The sequence below is a fragment of the Phycodurus eques genome, chromosome 17 (assembly GCF_024500275.1).
Source record: "Phycodurus eques isolate BA_2022a chromosome 17, UOR_Pequ_1.1, whole genome shotgun sequence".
NCBI lineage: Eukaryota > Metazoa > Chordata > Actinopteri > Syngnathiformes > Syngnathidae > Phycodurus > Phycodurus eques.
The window spans coordinates 1,412,273-1,433,931 of record NC_084541.1 but is presented as its reverse complement, the minus strand read 5'-3'; the positions used below and the strand labels follow the sequence as shown (position 1 = coordinate 1,433,931).

The window sequence follows — 21,659 nt, the reverse complement described above, 5'->3', positions numbered from 1 at the left end:
CAAGGACACCACAGCCGTGAGTCCGTGGGATGTTGGCAGATGGTCCGGTCGGGGTCTTGAACCTCGGTCCCCCACGGTGGCAGGCGTTGATCTTAACCATTGGGCCGCAGCTGCAATAAAACGGACTAATTGCGTCTCCGTGTCATGGCAATCGGCCATCCCAATCGGCGCTTGTTAGCACAAACGTGTGGATGCTTATGCTAACATTGCTGTTCTGATATCTGTGCAGGGCTTGTACAACACACTGCGGTTGAAATGTGCCATAAAGGGCTGTTTTTAAAGCGGTCATGTCATGCATTATTTCCAGGCGCCTTAATAACATGTCTGTCATCAAAATAGACCAAGGCTCAAGAATTATAGACGTAGAGTATTTTCATTGGCTCACTTTAGGGGCGGATCTGTCTCATGTGGGCACTCAAGAGACATTTTACATTATATGTACCCATCAAAAACTGATAAGCGAGAGTGTCTCTCTTGGACACTTTTTCCTACAAAACAGCATCCTGTAGCTACACAGCAATTCTCTCCAGTTATATTTACGTCACTTATGTAAACATGAATTACATTTAACACCTGTAGGGGGAGCCTTGGAGCCCCACTCCTTACAACTACTTTAATTATGCATGTCAGGGGTCTCAAACACGCGGCCCGGGGGGCAACATTTTGCAGCTCCCGACTTGAAGTTTAGTGTTACTGCAGCCCGCGCACTTTTTGCTGAGTCGTTGCCCTGGGCGTTTATCTATTTATTTCAATCACTTACGTACCTGAGCTACCATAGCTCAGGCTCATCACGCGTTTGGTGGTGTTTGTCAACAAGTTAGCCAAAGTGAATTAGCAAGACTCACCCAGTCTCAGTCATGTCTTCAATACCTTCATAGCATAAAAAATAGCCCTTGCTTTGATTCCAGCTTGGAGTGTACTACAAATCTTTTTACATGGCGTTTGTTTGTTTTGTTGCTCCTTAGAGATGGCCACTGATTTGTTGTTTACTAATTTTGTTGCACATTGTGCATGTGACACACAAAGTACCTTTGAACTTTTATTACATGGAAAACATACTGAATGCTTCCTGTAGTCTCAAACAAGTATGGTAGCCTTACGATAGCTGATTCACTTCCAACTCAATGAGTTCTCAGAATAATGTAAACTATATTGCGGGGTGTTTAGTTGAGGCATTGGTGATGACGCATGATTCGACGCCCTGTGGCGGCTGAGTCGTTATCCAGCTCGCTAATGAGCGCGACTCACAGCACCTCGCACTTCAGACGCATGAACCTTACATACTGTATGTTTTCACAAAGCTGCTGTGTATCACTCAGCCCTCCTTTTGCCCACATTAAACAGAACCAAAGAAAGAAAACGTTTGCCGAGCACATTTTCTACGAGCCAAGCATGTTCTTTATTCACCATATAATGGAAATGCATTCAAGTGCTTATCGGCGGAACTTCCACCGAGCGAACACCTCCGCCGAGAGCTATTTTGTTTTTGTGTGCAAGTAGAAGCACAGCACAGATCCATCCGTTCGTTCATAACAAGACCGCATTCTAGAAGTCAATTTTGTACGGAACCCAAATTGTTTGAAACGGTCGTTCGTAACCTGAGGTTCCCCTGCATTACTTTGCGTACATGTCTGCTTTTTTATGTACAGTATATTTGCATACTGTATGTTACAATAAAAATATAGTCATTACCATTAATCCCCATAGAACATTTTAAACTTACTGTAGATCTGAGAAGAAATACTCAGAAATAAGATCTATGTGGACTCGTGTCACATGACTTAGACTGGAGTCGGCCTTGAGTCATGAATTTTTGACTTTCAAAGCAATGACCTGGTCCCACCTCTGCTTTCAATGCAAGGCGTGTAAAAAAAAAAAGATTGAGGACTGGTGTCATCAAAAAAAAAAAAAAAAAAAAGTCAAATCCAAACTACGAACTTCACGTTATTTTCCTCGAAGTAATCCCCCTGGAGTGTAACACACTTTCCCAGCCTTGTCGGCCATGCCTTCATGAACTCCTGGAGGTTTTCTTCCGAGATCCTCTGCAGCTCCGTCGTCACGGCCATCTTGATCTTGTCGTCCTTGTATTTAAAACGGTTGCCCTTGATGACCTCGATGATTGCGCTTGGGAAAGAAGAAAAACATTTCACAGGTGAGTAGTGAGGTTGCGGCAGCACGACGGTGTTCTTTGTGAGCAGGCACGTTGTCATGGTGAAGCAGCCAACTCTTGCCACTTCTCATGCACAGACCAAAGCAATCACCGCTAGATGGTTGATCATCTGACCTACATTGAAAGGAAAAACTCATAGTTTGTAATTTGGATTTGAACTTGAACTTTTGTAACTTTTCCAACACACCTTGTGGTAAAGCATTAGCACTTTTTTTAGAAACCGATACGAGCCTGAACCAAACAGTGATATTTCTGTTAATATCAGTCTGTGCGTAACAGCAAATAGGATGTGTGTTCAGTGCTGAATTCAAACAGAAGCAGAAAAAAAAAATGAAAATAATCCTTTCAAATGAAAGCATCTGGAAGCTCTCCATTTGAGAATTCAACCATTAAACAGTAGTTTAATGGTTCTGTGGCTTGTTTTATTCCGGACCCTGAAATAGAAATGTGGGGGTGTTCACGTTGTCCTTCTGTCTTTCAGTTTCACTAAACATACTGCGGCAGAATTGATGGCCGCACTATTAAATGGATGCACAGCACAGCAGTCCCTGGGCTCAACTTGTGGAAGCAGCATTTTCAGGCATCAAACACACAGACCACACCTGCACGAGAACACATACTTAATGGAAGGCTAATGGCGTGAACACAGTCTGAGGGCCGCATTTCCTCTTCATTTTACAGGATTGTGCGTTCGTGGAGATAATCTACTATTGCTTAGTGATGTCAAATTACTGCAATCGCATTCTTTAATTCAGGGTGTACCCCGCCTCCTGCCCGATGATAGCCGGGATAGGCTCCGGCGCTCCCGCGACCCTTGTGAGGAGAATCGGCTCAGAAAATGGATGGCTGGATTTGTTATGGCGAGCTTGACAGCGAGCGCCACACTCTAATCAGTGTCTCTTGTCTTGCTGTCCGCTCAAATCACCAAGAGGATGTTTTAATGTTGCCTGCTAACCTAAACCCTCAACTTGCACAGACATACACACGCAAAATAACGTGCCGCAATCAGTTAGACGTATGTTAAGAAAGTCCAAACCATCCTCCTCTATACTATCTAATTTGCTGAAAGGTACCCTGCTACCCGCACGGCCTCAAGAAGTATGAAATACATATGCCCGTGTTGTTCCAGGGAACACATACTAATAGTTTCTGAGAAAGCAATTAAACAAATCAATGAAGCAGATCTCTTTTTGTCTTTTCGCTTGAACATTTGGCGGTCATTACAAAGAGAGGTTTTTTTTGTCTCCAGACTCAAAGATGATCTATCTGGGTGTAAACTTGACCATTGGCCACCAACTAATAAAGTCCATTGAAGATTCTTGACTCCAGACTTTTTTTTGTCAAAGTGCAGGCACGCTCAGACTAGTTGGTGAAAGTCTGATTTGTTTTTGAGAATGCTTTAAGCTCGCTCCACGAGACCCACAAATGCAGTAATGCAGTGGGAGGCTGGCCCAAATTAGAGGATAGACACCAGTGGGGAGAGGTGAAGGATGTTTTGCTGTTCATGTCGACAAGGGCTTTAGTTTCTCGTCTTCTTAAATTAGTTTGACCTCCTCCAATGATATTATGTTGGCATCACATGACAGCTTCAAAAATTCAATTCTGAAATCAAACCCTAATATATGAATGGCTTTCAGCAAAGAAACAATGGTAATAATCAAATTAGGCCTACAGCAATAACTGCAGTGTTTCTTTTGAGAGCCACAGATTTAGAAAATAACATAAAAGAAAACATTTCACTCCATTTCATAGCCAACTTCACAAGATGCATTTTTGCCAATAGTCTTTCTATGAAAAAGTAATGGGCATAATAATTGTTGAATGCATTTAGTAATCATTTAAAATGTGGTTGATTGTGGGTTTTGATTGTTGATTAATACTGACATGACATCATTGAGGGGAAATGGTGAAGCAGTACTTAGCAGCGGTACTACTGATTCAGTCTCCGCTCGTTTGTCGTCAGAAGGAGAACATGACGAAGCTACGGGAAGCGGCTGTAGGCGACATCCACGTCGACCTCATGATGACAGTTACTCGCGACGTCAACACTTCGTCGCCAAGTAGTTGATTAGCGCACGTTTCCGTGGATGTGGCGCATGAAGCGAACACATTGCCAAACACAAATATCCCCCACTCCCACCACCGTGTCGGTAACGTCACTGAAAAATCAAGTATGTGCCGCTTATCGGAAGCTAGCGCTGTTCGCTAACACTACCTTTAGGTAAGGGCGAGTTTCAGACCAAGCGGCAGCGAAACAGCACACGTCTGCCCAGCATCCCACGTCTCGTTCTCAATTTCAGGGAGGCCTACAAGTCAATGACGTTCCAAGGTCAGTCACGGAACGAATCAAACTTGTAAGTCAAGGTACCACTGTAGTTTAATTTCAAATGGCACTTGATGCACCGGTGGGCAGGCCCTCCAGAGACGCCATTATTTGTACGCAAGCAGTTAGAAGGTTCATTTTCATTCGTAAGTCAAGACATTTTTGTCAAATGCCCACAAAAGCCCACTCAATAACTACATTTCTTTATCCAGGAAATGATCAAATATTACAGATAAATACAATTGTTACCTTTTATTGGTCAAATAAATGAGGAGGCACCTTCCCTTCCTGCAAGCAAAAGAGACGCTAACGCCGCTGTGATCCTGACAATGTCAAGTAGAAAACTCGGCAGGCTGTCATCTTGGAGAAAATGCATCTTTTGTCTCCGTTCTCCTTTTTGAGTCTTTCACAAAAACGCTCCCTTCTTCAATCACCTCAGCGTTAAGCAGAAAGCGTGCCAAGTCTGTTGTAAAATGTCAAGAAGCACCTAACACATGGTAATGTCTCGTGTGTTGTGCGTGGAAGCCATGAATAGAAAGTTACGGGTCTAGGGTTTCTATTGTGCTGGGGTGTCAGCTGCTGGGTCGAAAGATTGGCCGACAGCAAGACCCGATGGTCCCGTCAGAACTGCCGGGCCATCGTCCAGCTATTGCAACTCTGCTTCACACTCGTACTAATCGCATTCTCCACACTGTCAATATGCTGATGGCTGCAGCATTTCTTTTTAAATCCCTGAAAAGTAAACATGCTTTTTCTACCCTGAAAGGAACCACTGGTTAATTCATAAGACATCTCAGAGCTGGTCCTGCTGCAGTTAGATTGTTGGAGTCGCACGGCAGGTCTCAGTGCGCAATTCCTATTGAATGCTTATTTTAGGTTATTTCCGAATGCCTATTTACATGCGTTTTTGATATATCTGATAGCATAGCAACGTGGCATTACTGACCCTCTTAACTAACAAGTCACGTTCAGTATACGCTGATGAAGGGAATTGAAATCAAGTGTTGCCCGCGAGGACGAGCAGTTGGTGCTCATGTTCCTTGTCTTTACTAAGTGTCTTGGCTGACAACTGACCTCGTTTGCTTATTGCAGTATTTTCAGTTGTGTTTGCAATTCCGTTTCGATAACATCATCGTTTGATGGTTGTTGCCATGTGAATGTACTCGCAAAACTGATCTCCTCTTTCATAATCTCCAGAGAAGAAAATGAGTCAGATCATGTTTTCCCAGCATTTGACCTAATTATTACATACGTGTGTGTCCTTTGATAAAGTTTGGAAAAGACAGGTAATTTATTCATCTGCCAATATGAGCCAGAAAAATACAATCCTTGTTTGCCCGACTTTATTGTGACCCGATTGAGAGAAGGGGAACCCCGAGCAAGACGTCCAGACAGACTCAATCCGAATTCCCATTGCTGATCATCCTTGACGGCAGACAATCTGCATCCAGATTAGGAATCTAAAACCAGCAACGTTCAAAATAATGCAAATGCTGATTGAATTTGACCGTTACCATTGCACCTGTTATTGAAAGCAATCCAATGTGTGCTTAACAAATGAACTTTACAAATCTACATAACTAACATGGTGGCTTTGTTTTTCGATTCCAAATACTTCCAAGGTTTAGCTTGATTCTGCCTCCACATTCCCTCCCATGTGTCACGTGAGAGCTGATCACATGGAAAGGCGCCTACAGAGGAGTTCACGCTTAATAAAGCCGATAGCGATCAGCCATCCCCCCCAGTCCCAAGTAATTGTCTAATATCTGGCTTGTGGCCACATTTTTACAGCTTTCTCTCCCTCTCGCTCATTAGAGCTCATTACAGCAGCTACAAGGGCAGAATGTGGGGAGGATGATCTGACGCGTGTGACTCCACCAGCATATCTGTCCGGTGCGCAATGCCCTGTTCTGACGTGCGCTGACCTGCACGTCTATCTTTTGACAATCTGTACGGACGTAATGCAACTGCTGCAGTCACGCTTGTTCAGTGAGGCTGAACGAATGATTGTTCACCTTGCAGAGATACCTCTCTTGTTGTAAGAGCATTTTAAGAGAGTTGGATTTATTTGTCTTTATCCATCTACTGACAGTTTTGCAACTAAAAAGGCGAATTATTGATGGGTCACATTAAATTCACCTTCTCTCTATGGATTCCTCCTCTGGACAGATCAAGTTGGACTTTCTGGTTTAATAGAAGAGCATTCAGCTATGACCTGAGTAAGAAACATGTCAGGTATAAGACCTAACTCATTCAAGTGAAGTTTGGAGGACATAAAATGCTGGTCATTTGTTTTGACATTGTTAAGCGAAGAATGTGGCACTGATGACAACTGACATGCTGCTGCTTGAATTCGCACCAATCCATTGGCATTCATGCAGCCTTCTCCAGATGACTTCATCCGTGTTCGCTTAGACAGGCCAGCACAGCTGCAGCCCTCATTTCTGACTTATTGTTGTTGTCCTCTTGTCCCTGCTCAGGTACACAGAGGAGGAGATTCGACAGAAAGTGAGCACGTTCAGACAAATGCTGATGGACAAAGAGGGGGTCATCACCAGAGATGGCTCACAACCAGTGTAAGTTCACGTCATTTTGTTTCCTCCTCCACCCTCACTTTCTTGCTATTTAAAAAAGAGAATGGCGTTTGAAACCAGTAATGATCTACCTGAGGCATACACATTGTTTAGATCATTTGGGGGGGAAAGAAATAATCATTTGATACATTGGTTTCTTTCTGGTATTTCCTACACTCTCAGAAATTGTGGTCCACAACGGTACTCTTGTCCAATTTCTTCTGTCCCTTTTCCACTCAAGTGTCAAGCGTATAAGATCAGTATTGTTGAGGGTAACACCCCAGTGACGAGCCGTTGTCCAACGCTCCATCCATTTTCTATAGCATTTGCCCTCATTCGGGTCACGGGTGATACCCTGGACCATCGCCCATCAATCGCAGGTCACATATCGAAAAACAAACATACGCACTCAAATTGAAAACGATGAACGCCAGAATACTGTGAGAAAACCCACTCGCAAACTCCACACAGGAAGGCTGGAGGCGGGATTTCAACCCAGAACCTCGCGAAGGTGTGCGGCAGACATGCAAACCACTCGGTTCACTATACTCTACTTTTTTTTACCGCTTGAAAACACCAGCAGAAAGTGGCTGTTATAGCCCTTCTGAGACTGTCCTTCAAACTGTTCGTGCTACTGATGGAGTTAGTTATCGATGGAGAATGGCGGCATCGCGGCGGTGACGTGACCTCACAGTCTGTAAAGTAACGACCGCTAATGGCGCCTTGCTTCCCTCTTACAAACTAGATGAACGATTGTCCCGCCTCTGCACCTCAGCCGGTATCTGCTGACATTTAAGCAGAGCACGGTGAAATGCGGAGGCTTGCTGCAGAGAAGTTATGCAGCAAGTAGATGCGCATAGAGGGGGATTGATAAAAGGACAGAGCTGCGAGGAATGAGGAAGCATTTTGTAGCTTTTCCCATTTGGGTCCTTCGGTGTCCATTTGGGGATTTCAGGCCCTGATTGAGTGCAACTTCTCCATGAAAGCATCCATGTGGAAAATGGAGAAGTTTGCAATTTTCAAGGTTGTTGTCCCCTGCACTTTTCCAAGCCTCAGCACTCACTTGAGGCCTGCACAACACATTATAGCGCCTCGTAATGGATGTTCCTCTGCCCGGACAAATGGGAGCGTCTAAATATGTGACATTAGGGATGCTTGGTTTCATTACTTTCAATGAAAACTATAACCATTCGCGTAAATTGAAAGTCTTCGTTATCGAAGAAATCCCCGAATGTCACATTTGAAATGTTCCTGGACGCAACGGTCCCGACATATGAGGTTTCGAGGTTACGAATGGCTTGCAATGAACTAGTTTGCACATCGGCGTAAGATAATGTCGTCATGCGGCACGAGAAAGCACGCTCGGTTTTCCCCCCTCGTTCGGTAGCGCATGATAACATCAAGAGATTTCGCTTCATTCGTGGAAAATTCAATACGGGCCAACATTGTCCTACAGCCGTGCAGACTTGAACAGACATATCCCAGTACAATCCACACCTTAATCAACATAATGCTTATATACCTTATAAAAGTAACTCAATCATACATCCGGGGTTGTTTCCTAGAAATCCTGCCTCTATAAATCCTAATTGATGTCTGTTCCACTTTTTATTCCAGTTTCAACCAAGACACTTAATCCTATAATTACAGATAGATTTATGCCGATTTGTCGACTGTGATGAGACTCCATCATGGCCTCAGGTCTATTGCCCCCAATCTCCTTACCGTTGGAGGTCTTATTCAACTCCCATAATTTACACACAAACTATTGACAGTCGAAGCCCCTCCGTGGCAGCTTAATACACGTAGACGCGAGCACAAAAACAGCCCGCAGCAAACATGGATGTGCCAGCACGTAATTTTGTTTGCCGGTAAGCACAATAGATTTCTGGCAGGCGGGATGGGAACACAGACAAGAGCGAAGGCATCTAATGTTTAAAGACGTGGGTTTTACACAACAAAACTGGATGGGAAAATAGAATTAAAAAGTCAAAGCTCACTCAAAATGTGTCTCTCTGGATGTATGTACATACACACACACACACACAACATATTTTGTCAATACATTTGTTTAGTCGCATCAATTGACACTGTGCATTATTAGAAGTGCCTTTGTAAATCCAGAATCTTGGATGCGACATTTCAAATGATCGTGTGGGCGTAAATGTCAGTGGACTTACCGACGTTTTTGAGGTGTCGAAAGCGTGGCTGTGAGCTGCTCGCGGAGCTCAGCTAGCGACCATCGGCGTTCATTTGCATGACATGGCATTGGTGTATGGTTTTGACGTTTTTGGAAGACAATATGGAAAATGTGTTGATTTTTCAATCATGATCTGGCAGGATAGAGAGTTTCAATTGTTGCTAATTGCCCTTGTTTGGCAGTGCTCGCTTTTCCAAATTCAGAAATATATTTGGAAAAACGACACAAAATACTGTCAATTAAGGGCCAAATTCTGACAACACCAACGATATATAATATATGAGCTCTTCTTCTTGATACTCAATAATATCCTTTCATCATTGGTCTGCTCTTGCACTTAATGAAATCCAAGAATAAATGAAATTGCCTTGACAGCGGGTCCCACGTGTGTTTGCGTTCATAGATGAATCCCTTTTCCCTTTTCCTTTCTTTACTCAGTCCACTGAAATGGAGGATTCTTGCAAGCAAAACAGATCAACCAGCATTACTCTAATTCAATGAGCCTTAACATTCACTGTCTGTCCTGTGCTTGACTTTACATACGTAGAATGTGCTCAGCCTTGTTTTTTTTCTTTTTTTGTCACAGAACTGTGAGTGGGTTGGGTCAACGAAATCGAATTGCATGAAGCAAACCGATCAGTGCAATGTTTTACCACCCCCCCCCCCCCCGCCTTTTATTTTGCGCTAGTGGCGCCAGCGAGGTCGGACGTGTTGCTCAGAGGACGCAAAAAAAAAGGGGGAGGGTGTGAGGAAGAGAGAGGATTCCGGATGAGACTGCTGCTGTTTACTGTTGCAGTCAAAATGATCCATCTATCCATGTTTATACCGCTGGAGCCTATTGCAGTTGACTTTGGGTGAGAGGCGGCGTACGCGCCAATCACAGGGCACGTACGGACAAACAGCCATTCACTGTCACATTCGCACCCATGGACAATTTTGTAGTTTTATCCCCTGAGGACACCTTTTGTTTGAAATATTGACTTCTTTTTATTATTGTAATACCTCCTTCCTGGTCGAAATCATACAATATATACTGTACAGTAAAAACATACCCTCCTCCAGTCTAACAGCAGAGTTCACTTTTTTTATGAGCTAGTTTACTTTCTACAACCACTCTCCAAATTCCTAACCCGCCGCTGCCCTCTTTCAGGGTCAACCACATGCACTACTACCCAGAAGATGATGCTGAATTGGTTGGCGATGAAGATGGCGACGACGCCGATGATTATCACAGTGATAACAGGTCAGTCACACACTTGACGCACTGTATAATGTTCACTTGTTGACCCGCTGCTAATGCTCACGTGATTAATTCAATCATCTATGTATTATCTTCACTTCAATGGCTATAACACGGGTTTCGAGATGCAGGCGATCTAGTAGCCGCAAAGATGAATACCGATGATTATGTGCTCTGTGTTTTAAAATGCATGATGCAGAGGGATGTTAAGGTGTTTGCCACTTGCGCAGAAGGCTTCAATTCCCCGTGAGAGCTCGTGGTTTATTTACATTGCTATATTGCAGTCATTTTTTAAAATGTTGTGTTGCATTTAAGGGTTAGAACTCCCTGGGTAAATGTAGTTTCTGCGGACGCGACGACAACAAATGTAGTTTTACGGGTGAAAAGCGACTTGATGTGGAAGAAGGCAACATGACAATCGCGCTACTTAGAAATGTAGTGTATTGAGATGCCTTATAATGTGTCGTGGCTGGTTCTTTCTGAATACGCTATATAAAGCCACTAAACACATGCAGTTACCATTTTTCCTGAAAATGTCAGTTGAATTCCGAATTTACCCGATTTCAGTGGCACGAGAAAATACTGTAGAAGTTCCACTGTATTCTCACTGTGTCCCTTGTTAGATGTTTTCAGTAAGAGCCACTCACTCGTCTACTTGTTTCTGTTTGTGGATATTCCAGAGGAAAGAGGAAATCAAGCAGCTCTCCATCCCCTCGTCCAAAGAAAAGAAAGAAGAAGAAATCTAGCCGCCGAAAAAGTCGGTGAGTGGAAATACGCTGCTCAGAGTGGTCGATGAAATTACCGAAGGATTACGTAGTGATATATTAGAATAGTCAATAACCTTGATATATAATGTTCCTACAGTGCGTACGGAAAGTTTTCAGAGACCCCTAAATTTTTCACTCTTTTTTTATATTGCAGCCATTTGCAAAAATCATTTAAGTTCATTTTTCTTCCCTCGGTAATGTACACACAAGCACCCCCATGTTGACAGAAAAAAACCAAAACATATTGCATATCTTTGCTTGCCATTAGCTGGCAACAAACCTGCATAATGTGATAAGTCGCCATGAAAACGAGGTGATGATGCGTCCTTCGTTCTTCCATTAATTACGTCTTGTCCTCCTTCAGGGATAACAATACATTAAGAAATGTTCAGGACAGTGTTCGGCGCTAGCCAGCCACAAGTGAGCATTTCCATATTCCCTTCTGAGCAGCTGGTGAAACGGGGCGTAATGCACGTGGACGCACTGGTCTTTGAAGCTGGGAGCTCCGTGACCAGACGTGCACGAGACAGATACCGTGACATCATCACTGAGCTTTACCGCAAATGATCGGTTAAGTGCAAATCTGGACCTTCTACCGATTAAACCATTTCTAAATTCAACCAGCCATTTTCTGAGCCGCTTCTCCTCACAAGGGTCGCGGGCCATCCATAAATTTCAATTGTAAATTCATATTAACCCGCATCCCGACTTCAAGTGCAATATGATGTTCCCGGGGCAATTGACTCACTATAGCCTCTAACGCGTAAGAATACAAATGCTTAAGTCGACGGGAAAATGCGAGAAATTCACAATTTCAAATTCAAAATTTCGAGTTTCTCAACATTGCACGGCTGGTCACATTTGTTTCCTTCTCTCCGATGATAGGTTTGGCAGCTCATCACCCGCTCGCAGAGAGAAGAAGAAAAAGAGTAGCAAGAAACACAAACGTGACAGGTGTGTGTACGTATAAACAATGTATAAAGTGTGTGAGAGTCGTCATTTCAGCTACTTGATGTTCAGGGATAAAGTCCAACCGTCTCATTTACTACAGTGGCCTTGCGTGCATTTATCATATGTTGCTTCCATTTGCCTTGGCAGAGAAGAGAAAGACCAAGAGAAGAGAAAGATGCTCAGGAAGGAAGGAAGGAAAGAAAAGGAAGAAAAGGGAAGATGAAAAAGAGGAAAGACAGTAAGGTGCAGGAAGATAGGAAGGTGAGGAAGTAAGACAAAAGAAGAGAAGCAAAGAGGAGAGAAATAAATAATAGAAGGTAAGCAGGGAAATATATGATGGAAGGGGGCTTTGTGGATGTGAAGAACGAAATGGTGAGGGTTCCTGCTTAGGTTCCATTTTTACTCGAGTCGACATAAGGTGGTCATCGTTCCTTCTTATCACTACAGCTGGACCGTGTTTTTTTTTTGACCATGTTAGGGTGACAGTTAAAACGTGGACCGAACTTAGACTAACTCACTACCTAACTAAAATGTCACCTTTTATAAGAGAGCGGTTTTGCCTTTCGGACTCATTCAAATGTTTATCCTGTCAGGGACATACGCATGTATAAAATACGTGTCTCTTCATTCGCAACATGGACATGATGTAAACAACTCTGTCCATTCATGCACACGTAATGTCCGTTAAGTTCTCAGAAGTGGGGCCAAATGTATGGCTCTAACGACACAGCCTTCGTATATGGAGGAGGAGAGGACCTCCGACGGAAAATGAGCCTCTTCTCAGTTTACCAAACACTACGACACCCATGTTCCCCATTTCTCAGCCACCCCCTTCTGCCCGAGTCCCCCTTTGTCCCCCTCTTCTATCACCTGAGTGTCACACTACAGCTGCTCTGCAGTGCACATGCTGTCGATGCTTGAATAATGTATGGTTTGAGGCACATGGGAAGAGCATAAAGGGTTCCACCCCAGAGATTGAAATTTGCCCTTTCAAGTTGCACGAGGACAGAAAGGGAGGGAGTATATGCGGTGCAGCACAGTACTTGATTATCATCGTGTCGTGGAATTCACAAAGCTTCTTGCATGTTATAAAAACAGTTGAGATTTGTGTAATGGGGGCACGTACTTTCTCTGTCGTGGCAGGCTAGTTGTGCACCTTTGTTCAATAACAGAACAATGAATTCTCCAGAGCAACACCTCATATCCGCTAGTTCCCAGTGGGCTGCCTCCAATGGGGGGAAAAAAGCGGGTAGCTCCAATCATTTATACATCGCACCTGTGACAGTTTTATTACCCCACTTTCACCTTTCTAGCGATGTCACTCCGCCGCACACTCTTGGTGTGTGACTCGACAGGGGGGGGGGGGGGGGTCTCCGCTGCAAAATAACAACATCTCCCACCGACTTTCACTCATCCCCATGCAAACCGCAATGAGGTGACATGGACGGATGACTGTGTGTTACAGGGATCTGTCATTGAACGCCTGGGTCAATCAACAAGGTTGATATATTGTATATCCCGCAGAAACCAGGAAGTTGGATCTTAATAATAAGAGTTCCCTTTCTTTGCACATACCCGTATGTAAAGGCATGTAAGTGTTTGGCTAACAAGTTCAACGCGTTCACACTAAGCTGAACAAACTACAATTTTGACACCGCATCAGGTGTTAGGTGACACTCTACTGTCTTAGCACCCATTATTTGAAATTCCACTTTTACTTGCCGCTAATTAAAGGTCAGTCACCGTCACAGAATAATGTAAAAGACATTTTCTGGTTAAAAATATCTGTTTTCTAGTGCACATATGAATAATTCAGTTTAAGAAGCTGTCTAATAATAACCATGTTTACTTTTGTAGGTCGGCATCAGGCTCCAGCAAAAAGAGGAGGTACAGGTATGTGTGTGGAAAAAGAGAAGACAATTAGAAACCATCCCATACAGTATTGGTAATTATATTGTGTACAAATCTAAAATCGAATTTAATGAGATCCCACTGAAGAGCCGTGTGTAAAACAAAAAAGAAAAGAAATTGGCCTTAACATAATAATGTTCACTTTCGTTTCAAACCGCTGTATTTTGTAACTGACGTTTTTTGCATCATAGTGCTAGCCTTGTTTCCAATCCATATTTAGACATTGGTTTCACAATGTCCAATTATACTGCTTCATTATTCACTCTTACTGACTCCTATACACTACCTATTTACAGAGTTCATTATGCTATTATTTGCATGGTTATACAATGTGTGGTAATATGTCTTTGTCAACTTTAATCAGAGTACTCACCCCCCTATAATTCAAAAGCTTGATGGGGACGAAAATTCCATGATGCTCTCCAATCTCTACAAAATATGTTTCTAATATTTTGCCCCAAATGTAGCCCTTGTTTTGGATCAAATTATCCAGTGTCCAGGGAGTGTATCTACAACATATTTAATGCTCAAAGTTGTTATAGTCAGGGGTGTCAAACTCATTTTTGTCGCGGGCCACATCGTAGCGACTGAATTGGGACGAGCGAATACCGATACCGGGTATGGCTATCGGGCCGATACCGGCCTTATTTCAAGGGCGAGGGTACTCGTGGAGGCTGCCGACACTGACCACCGATACTAAAGGCAAAAAACAAAAAATGTGACATGGACTCAGTCCTCCTCGCCAGTAGTTGCCGCTGCGACACATTTGACACATTGGTAAATCCTCATGTACGTCAGAAAGAAAGAAATGTCTTTTTTCACAATTGTCTGTCATTGTGTTCATTGAAATTGTATGTATCAAAAGTACTAGTGCTATCGGTATCACGGGTACTCAAGAATAAATACTTTTACTGGTGTCGGTCTGAAAGCAAAAGTATCCATCCATCCGTTCCCTTTACCGCTTCTCCTCACTAGGGTCGCTGGCGTGCTGGAGCCTATCCCGGCTATGTATAATCGCCTAATCATATTTCATATACACAACAAATTAATGGATAACTAGTTTTGACATCAGAGGCCAGTAAAAACAAAAAAATGTTTGTTCAACTATAATTTGATTTTATTTTCTAATTGGATTGTAAGCATCAGAGAAATGCTTACAATATTTCGATGTTACCAAAAGTGAAGACAATCTTCAGTTTTGCAGTGGACGTACATGATTAGCTTTTGCGAGCCACATAAAGTGTTGTGGCGGGCCGGATCTGGCCCCCCGGACCACGAGTCTGACACCTGTGGTCTAGCTTTGAACATAGCACCAAAATGCAAATCTTCTTTTGTGCTCCGATTAAAAGTCAAACCGTATAGCGTAGTCAAGGGAATGATAACCTGTTAAACGTCAAATCTTTCTTCACCAGTCTCTCACTTTTCTGTTTCAGGTCGGGCAGCCCAAAGGACAAACACAAAAACAAGAACAAACAGAAAAAGAGGTGAGACACACATCGACCCCAGGAAAAAAATCTTATATTGTTTACATGTGAAACTGTCAGAATGACTTTTCTTTTACAGAATTACTCCGTTGTGAGTAGCGGGTCAGTCATACATTTGTATTGGTATTTTGGAGTCTTTTATGTCAGATTCAGCTTGACACAGAATGTGAAAGAGTGTGAAGCACCAATTGATTTTTTTTTTTTCAGCTTTGCACTCCCCCTTGGCTCGATCGGAAAGTTTTCAGCTGTGCCTGCCCCGCTTTACACGCAATCAGATGGATGACTGAGTTCGCTTACTGCATGCGTGTCGCTGTGGTGTACACAAACGCACAAATTCCTTCGTATCGGCGCAAATGCGTTTGTCCCTTTGTGGCGTCCATTTAGATCCCCCGCCGAGACCCCCAGAAGGAGCGCACAGCGTCAAGGCAGCTGTTGCAGCAGCCGCAGCGCCTCGCTGTCATCCACTGGGAGCACCTCCAAGTCTCCCGGCAGGTATATTCCACAAATCACACACACGTGTGCATGATTTTCTGACACAGCGGCATCACTCTACTTTGTCACTAGCACTTATCCGTCATTTCTTTTCCGTCCTGAGGGGACGATTAGGATAAAAATGGGCCTCCTCGACGAATCTTTTCATGACCCCCGTTAAATGGTTGAGATTCATTCTGCTCTCATATTGTGATACTAATTGCTTGTCACACTGTTAGACAGTTCTATTTTCAAAAACAGCCACACGCAGTTGCTATTTCCTGGTGTTCAATCTAAATCATAATACATGTAACTGTTTGAAGGCGTGAGGGGCAGTCTATATTGTCATTTACATTTTGTTGGGGTTTTTTTTTGTTTGCATAGTTTCCCCACTTTAATGTTGAAGCTAATCAGACAAATGTAAACGTTCGCTGGGATCCTAAAGCTTTAGAAATTGACTTTGTAGACGACTTCATTTTGTCAAATAGGTTCTATTGAAGTGATTTCCTGATTGAACCTGTCTGGAGGTCATCGGGTGCGATTGGGTGTGGTCAGTGAAAATGAACCACATAATGTGATGAGCCACGTTACTTTTTCCACACATGGCGAGGGAGCTTTGAATCGTTTTTTATTCCTCTTCATCAATCAAATCATTTAAAAACAGCATTTCACGTTGACTTGGGTGATGTTTGTCTCATATTTACATGTGTTTGATGATCTTAAACATTAAATTGGGGAAACTATGCAAAAATCTAAGAATTTGAGAAGGGGGGGCAGTACTTTTTTATGACACTGTATTTCGAATTATGATTTGACTCAAATGGCAGAATACAAGTTAAAAGACTCGGGGAAGCACGTTGGACTACATCACGCGTGTTTATCGCATCACATGTACCGTACATAAGATAAACCATTGACGGCTGAACATTTAGTCGTCGGCCATTGGCGTTGGTAGCTCGGTGAATGAAGTGCATCTATGATTGTCATGTTTTGGGTGCAGTGTATGTACGTTTTGTTGGGGAGTTGTATTTTACACGGAGAAAGCAAACCGTTTTAATTTAAATGGTCACTGGTTGAAATGCTGGCTCCGACTAGCCGCACGTGGAAGTGTCCTTGGGCAAGACACTGAAAACCTAATTTGCTCCCAGTGGGCCTGGCAGCGCCTTGCGTGGTTTACGAATGGGTGTAAAGCGCTTAGGGCACTGCGATATTGTAGCTCACGCGCTATATAAGTGCAGTCATTTATCATTTCAAAAAAAAAAAGTGGATGTTGGTCATGAAAATGGATGACCTCGCTGCTTTCTTGGGAACTGAGTCACCCCCTTAACTCAATGCAGCAACAACTTGACAGCAGTTCTTCAAATGTATTCTGTGTACCAGTATATTGCAGCCTTTAATCCAAAATATTAAAGACAAATTTGGAACTGTTTTAAATGACTTTTTTTTTTTTTTTTTTTTTACCAGCGGGCTGCAAAGCCGAACTGTTCTTGGCAGGGCTCAGCCGGTTGGCATGTGCACGCCACATTGACTGGCTGCCTATTTGGCTTTTTTTCTTTAAAAAAAATAAAATTAAAAAAAAAATAAAAAAAACTTCATCATCTCTTGCGTGAAACCCATGTAACATTGTACGTTGTCCTTTTGTGTGTGTTGAATTTTGGTTTTCGTTGACTTTTTACATCTTTGCAGAAACCAATGCTGTCAAATCACACATTCCAACTCCAAAATAGTCATTCTTATTAGATTATGACCATCCGTATGTTTCTTCTTTTGAATGCTAACCTACTGCTGGTCCATCAGAGGTTTGATTTAATACTGACTTAATACATGAACAAGTGTTTGCTTCTTCTTTGCCTCTCCTGGTGCGTCACTGTCACTCACAAGCAGTTGTATTTCATATGTACTGGACTGTGTATCAAAAAAAGCGTATCACTTTCGTGGCTCTGTTCTTCCAGACTGAACTCCAAGCACAAGAAGGATGGAAAGAAGGCTCGCTGCGCTTCACTATCCCCGGGCCAGAACAGTCCCACTGCTTGGCACAATGGCGACCACACCCAGCGCAGTCACAATTGCCACAAAGCCGGCAGCAGACTCAACCACACCGACGGCAATAAGGCGCAAGATGTATGTCATCTCCTCTTTTCTACTCCTTTAAATCTCTCCCTCCCCAACCTGCCCACAGTCTCTAACATGTGACTTTTATTGATTCTTTTCATCAGTAATTCATAGGTTACAAGGCACATACTCTATGACTGTACTTTAATGTGATGTGTAGAAGACCTGCTGCTTTGTTTCTGGCTTTCTTTTGACTCCTCTGCCATCTTGTTCATTGTTATTGTTGTGTGGAGGCAACACAGACGTAGGTTCTTTGTGTGTGTGCGCGCACGCGCGAACACGTGCGTGTTCCAGATAGATCTAAGTACAGAATTAGCATATTTTCTTCACGTCCATCTATGATTCCAGAACAATGAGCAAAACAAAGTGTGTTTCCCTTCATGTGTTTGCTCACTGGGGCATATGAATATAATAAAAAGGTTAACCTAGTCGTTAGCAGATATGACTGCTGCAAATCAAAAAAAAAAAAAAGGTCCGCGTAATGAACTAAAACACGTCTTCCAGAACATTTCAAGTTCAAAGCAACATTTTGGATCAAATCTTCAATGATACAGACCCTGATGAGGCACATCTGAAATGCTAATCACTCAGTGAACGGAATAATCCAGTTATCCATCGAATAGTAATATCCCGGCAAAGTCTGCTATTATTCCTTCCTTTAACAAACAGCATGTTTGGCCATAATATGCATGCAGTACAGAGACTGATCTGGATATATTGTTCTTGGATTTGAATACACGGAAATAAGTGGAAAGTGACATATTTATGTGTTAGTTAAAAAAAAATAATAATAATGTGCCCTCATTGTAACCGTTTTAAAACCACGCTGCTTTAACAACGCGTGTCTTTAATAGCACTGTCTATTGCGCGCTTGTCAGGAAACTAGTTTTTGATAAATGCATCCTGAGCTAAACAAGAAAGACAGCTGTTATATTTAAGTGAATCTTCTGCTGAGTCCTTTAAGACTCACTCGGGAGAGGCGATGTCACACCGCTGCCTTCTGTTTTGTATTCTTGCATGTGTCCTCTGAGGCCTCATCTGATCTTTGTCTGCTTCTCCCATTCATTCTTCTTTCTTTTCTTACCCCTTGATCAATTTAAATGGTATTTAACAATGAATAAATGCCCCAATGTCTCTCTTGTTTATATAAAAAGCACTCAAATGCTTTGGAGCTGGACCAAGTAGGTTCAACTGGGTATGTGGATTCGTTTCTTCTTATCAATCCAGTTGTCTTTCTGTCAAACACAAGCTCTGCTCAGTCATAGATTCTCCTCTCCTCAGGGGCACAACAGCAGGAGTTCATTGACTAGGCTTCTTTCCATGTCAGTTTGCATGTTGCCTCTAGGTGGCAGTATCTTCTGTGTCTGACTATTTATTGTCTCTACGCTGATCTTACGGGTGGAGAATGGCAAGCAAAGCTTTTTTAGACCATATACTTTTCGGACGTAGCGAGCGCCTTTGAATATTTCAAACAACATCTTACGTACTACCATTGTTAGCTGTTGTTAACAGCTCGGACATTGTGTGAAGGTTCCTGAGTGAAATGAACTTTGATTGTATTGCTGCAGCTGTGTGGTTTTGCAAATGCTCTGTTTTTGTTTTGTTTGTTTTTCATTTTAATCTATATACAGTTACAGTTTGTGATTTTTTTACCCCTGACCTGCGTTTGGGTCTGTCTCATCCAAAGACATTCCAGGATGCTTCCCAAAGGTGTTAGGGGTGCGGTGTCTGCTTAATCGGCGATGGGGAAATTAATCTGGTGCACAGCGGCAACTAATTAATGAAGTTCCCACGCAAAAAAATAGCAAAACAAATATTTCCTCCAGCCGGGAATCGTGGTCATAGACATTATCTGTACAAAATGTATTGTGTCGTCTCGCACATTTTTAGGGCGCGACCGATGGATTTTTTTTTTTTTTAAGGCTGACGCCGATTCCGATATTTGGCAGACTAAAATTCTGATAACCGATTAATCGGACAAATAATTAACAAATATATATAATGAATTCAATAACTTCATGTTTTGGTCTCTTAACACTTACAAAAATAAAGATATTAATTACAGGCAGAACACTCGAGTGTTTTACGATACTTTGTCCTTTGATGTGTTTAACTTTACAACTGAGGAAAATGGGCAAAAATTGTTTGAATGTCATCGTCTTTGTCGTATGTTGTAATGTGTAAAAAAATCTTTTATAATAATTAATCTGTTGGATTAATCGGCCGGGCCCTACACATTTGAACTAAAACGCTCCAACAAAACCCAGAAATACTCGCGATCAATATGACCACTGAGCCATGACAGGCACACGTTTTTACCGTGCACGTGATGAATCCATTCAGGCAGCCGGGCAATGTAGCGGCACTATCGACACACAGACCAACATAAAGTTGATATACTGTAATTATCGACACCAAACCTGTTCAAATGACAGTTTTTTTGGTGAGGTGACTTGTACACAGTTGATGATTTCAACTTTTTATTGGAACTGAAGAGGGTATTTTCAACTCTCTGGTTTACAATCCTGCAAAAAGAATAAATGTTGAAATAATAAATTGGTCAGTGCGATGTTTTTTGTTTTGTTTGGTTTTTTTTTTTTTTTTCCAAAAAGAAAGACAGCTTCATCCATGTTGTTTGCTCGTGGCTGTCACGGTTAACGGTCACAGCTCTGACAAAAGCAGCACACATCCAGGGGGGGAAGCATCCAGGATGGGCATGAGAGACAGTGTCAAACTGGGCTAGACATGTAAAGTCAAGAACGCGGGCCCTGCTGATAATGTGGGACAACTCCCACGTCTATTAACATTGCTTTAGTATTTTAAAGGGACCCAAGCCATTTTAAACATGTTTCTTTGTCACATACGGCAGTTGAAACCATAGGGTCACACTCTTAAGCAATGTTCGGAATCATTCACTCATTCCCTACTCCCTAATTATTATCCAGGGATTTCTAGATACTGTAGTAGACCATATAGGGTTCACTGATCACTCAAATGAAAAATAGTTTTTGGACACTAGTCGGGCATGCTTTTAACGACGTCGTTGCTGTCGCATAATTACAGTGGACTAGATCAATGTCAGCTGGTGGACTTTCTATAATAAATATTCAACAAATGCATAAGCAAATTGCTTTCATGTGCAAAAGATCGACTCTCATTCAAGATATTTTCACACCACAGCTCTTCATTGGTGGCTATTATTTTCTCTCTCAGATATACTATACTGCTTTTCTAGTGTCCAATCACTACTTTTCAATGTACTGTGGGATACATCGAGGGCACTATATACTTTTCTTACTACACATTCCAATACCACTCTAAAATGGCAAACTGACTATTACAGGGAAGTAGTGGATAGAGAATGATTCTCAACCCAACTTTATTGTGCCTTTTACTGTTTCAGTAACAACAAAAAGCTCAAAAAGCAACAAAGAGGAACTGACATCGAAACGGTAGT

The 21,659-nt window shown here is 42.5% G+C and overlaps 1 protein-coding gene across 5 annotated transcripts in view; it reads left to right on the top strand.

Annotated features, from left to right (window-relative positions):
- Positions 1-21,659, top strand: part of srrm3 (serine/arginine repetitive matrix 3) — a 71,201-nt gene that overhangs the window by 29,010 nt on the left and 20,532 nt on the right. For all 5 annotated transcript variants that reach the window (XR_009770157.1, XM_061701775.1, XM_061701774.1 and 2 more), the window contains 8 exons: positions 6,974-7,069; positions 10,417-10,509; positions 11,187-11,267; positions 12,159-12,227; positions 14,082-14,117; positions 15,569-15,619; positions 16,004-16,111; positions 18,043-18,211. Coding sequence is in view for 4 of the 5 variants with exons in the window: in XM_061701775.1 (XP_061557759.1) it covers positions 6,974-7,069; positions 10,417-10,509; positions 11,187-11,267; positions 12,159-12,227; positions 14,082-14,117; positions 15,569-15,619; positions 16,004-16,111; positions 18,043-18,211 (703 nt within the window). In the remaining variant the exon portion in view is untranslated. The remainder of the gene's footprint in view (positions 1-6,973; positions 7,070-10,416; positions 10,510-11,186; positions 11,268-12,158; positions 12,228-14,081; positions 14,118-15,568; positions 15,620-16,003; positions 16,112-18,042; positions 18,212-21,659) is intronic.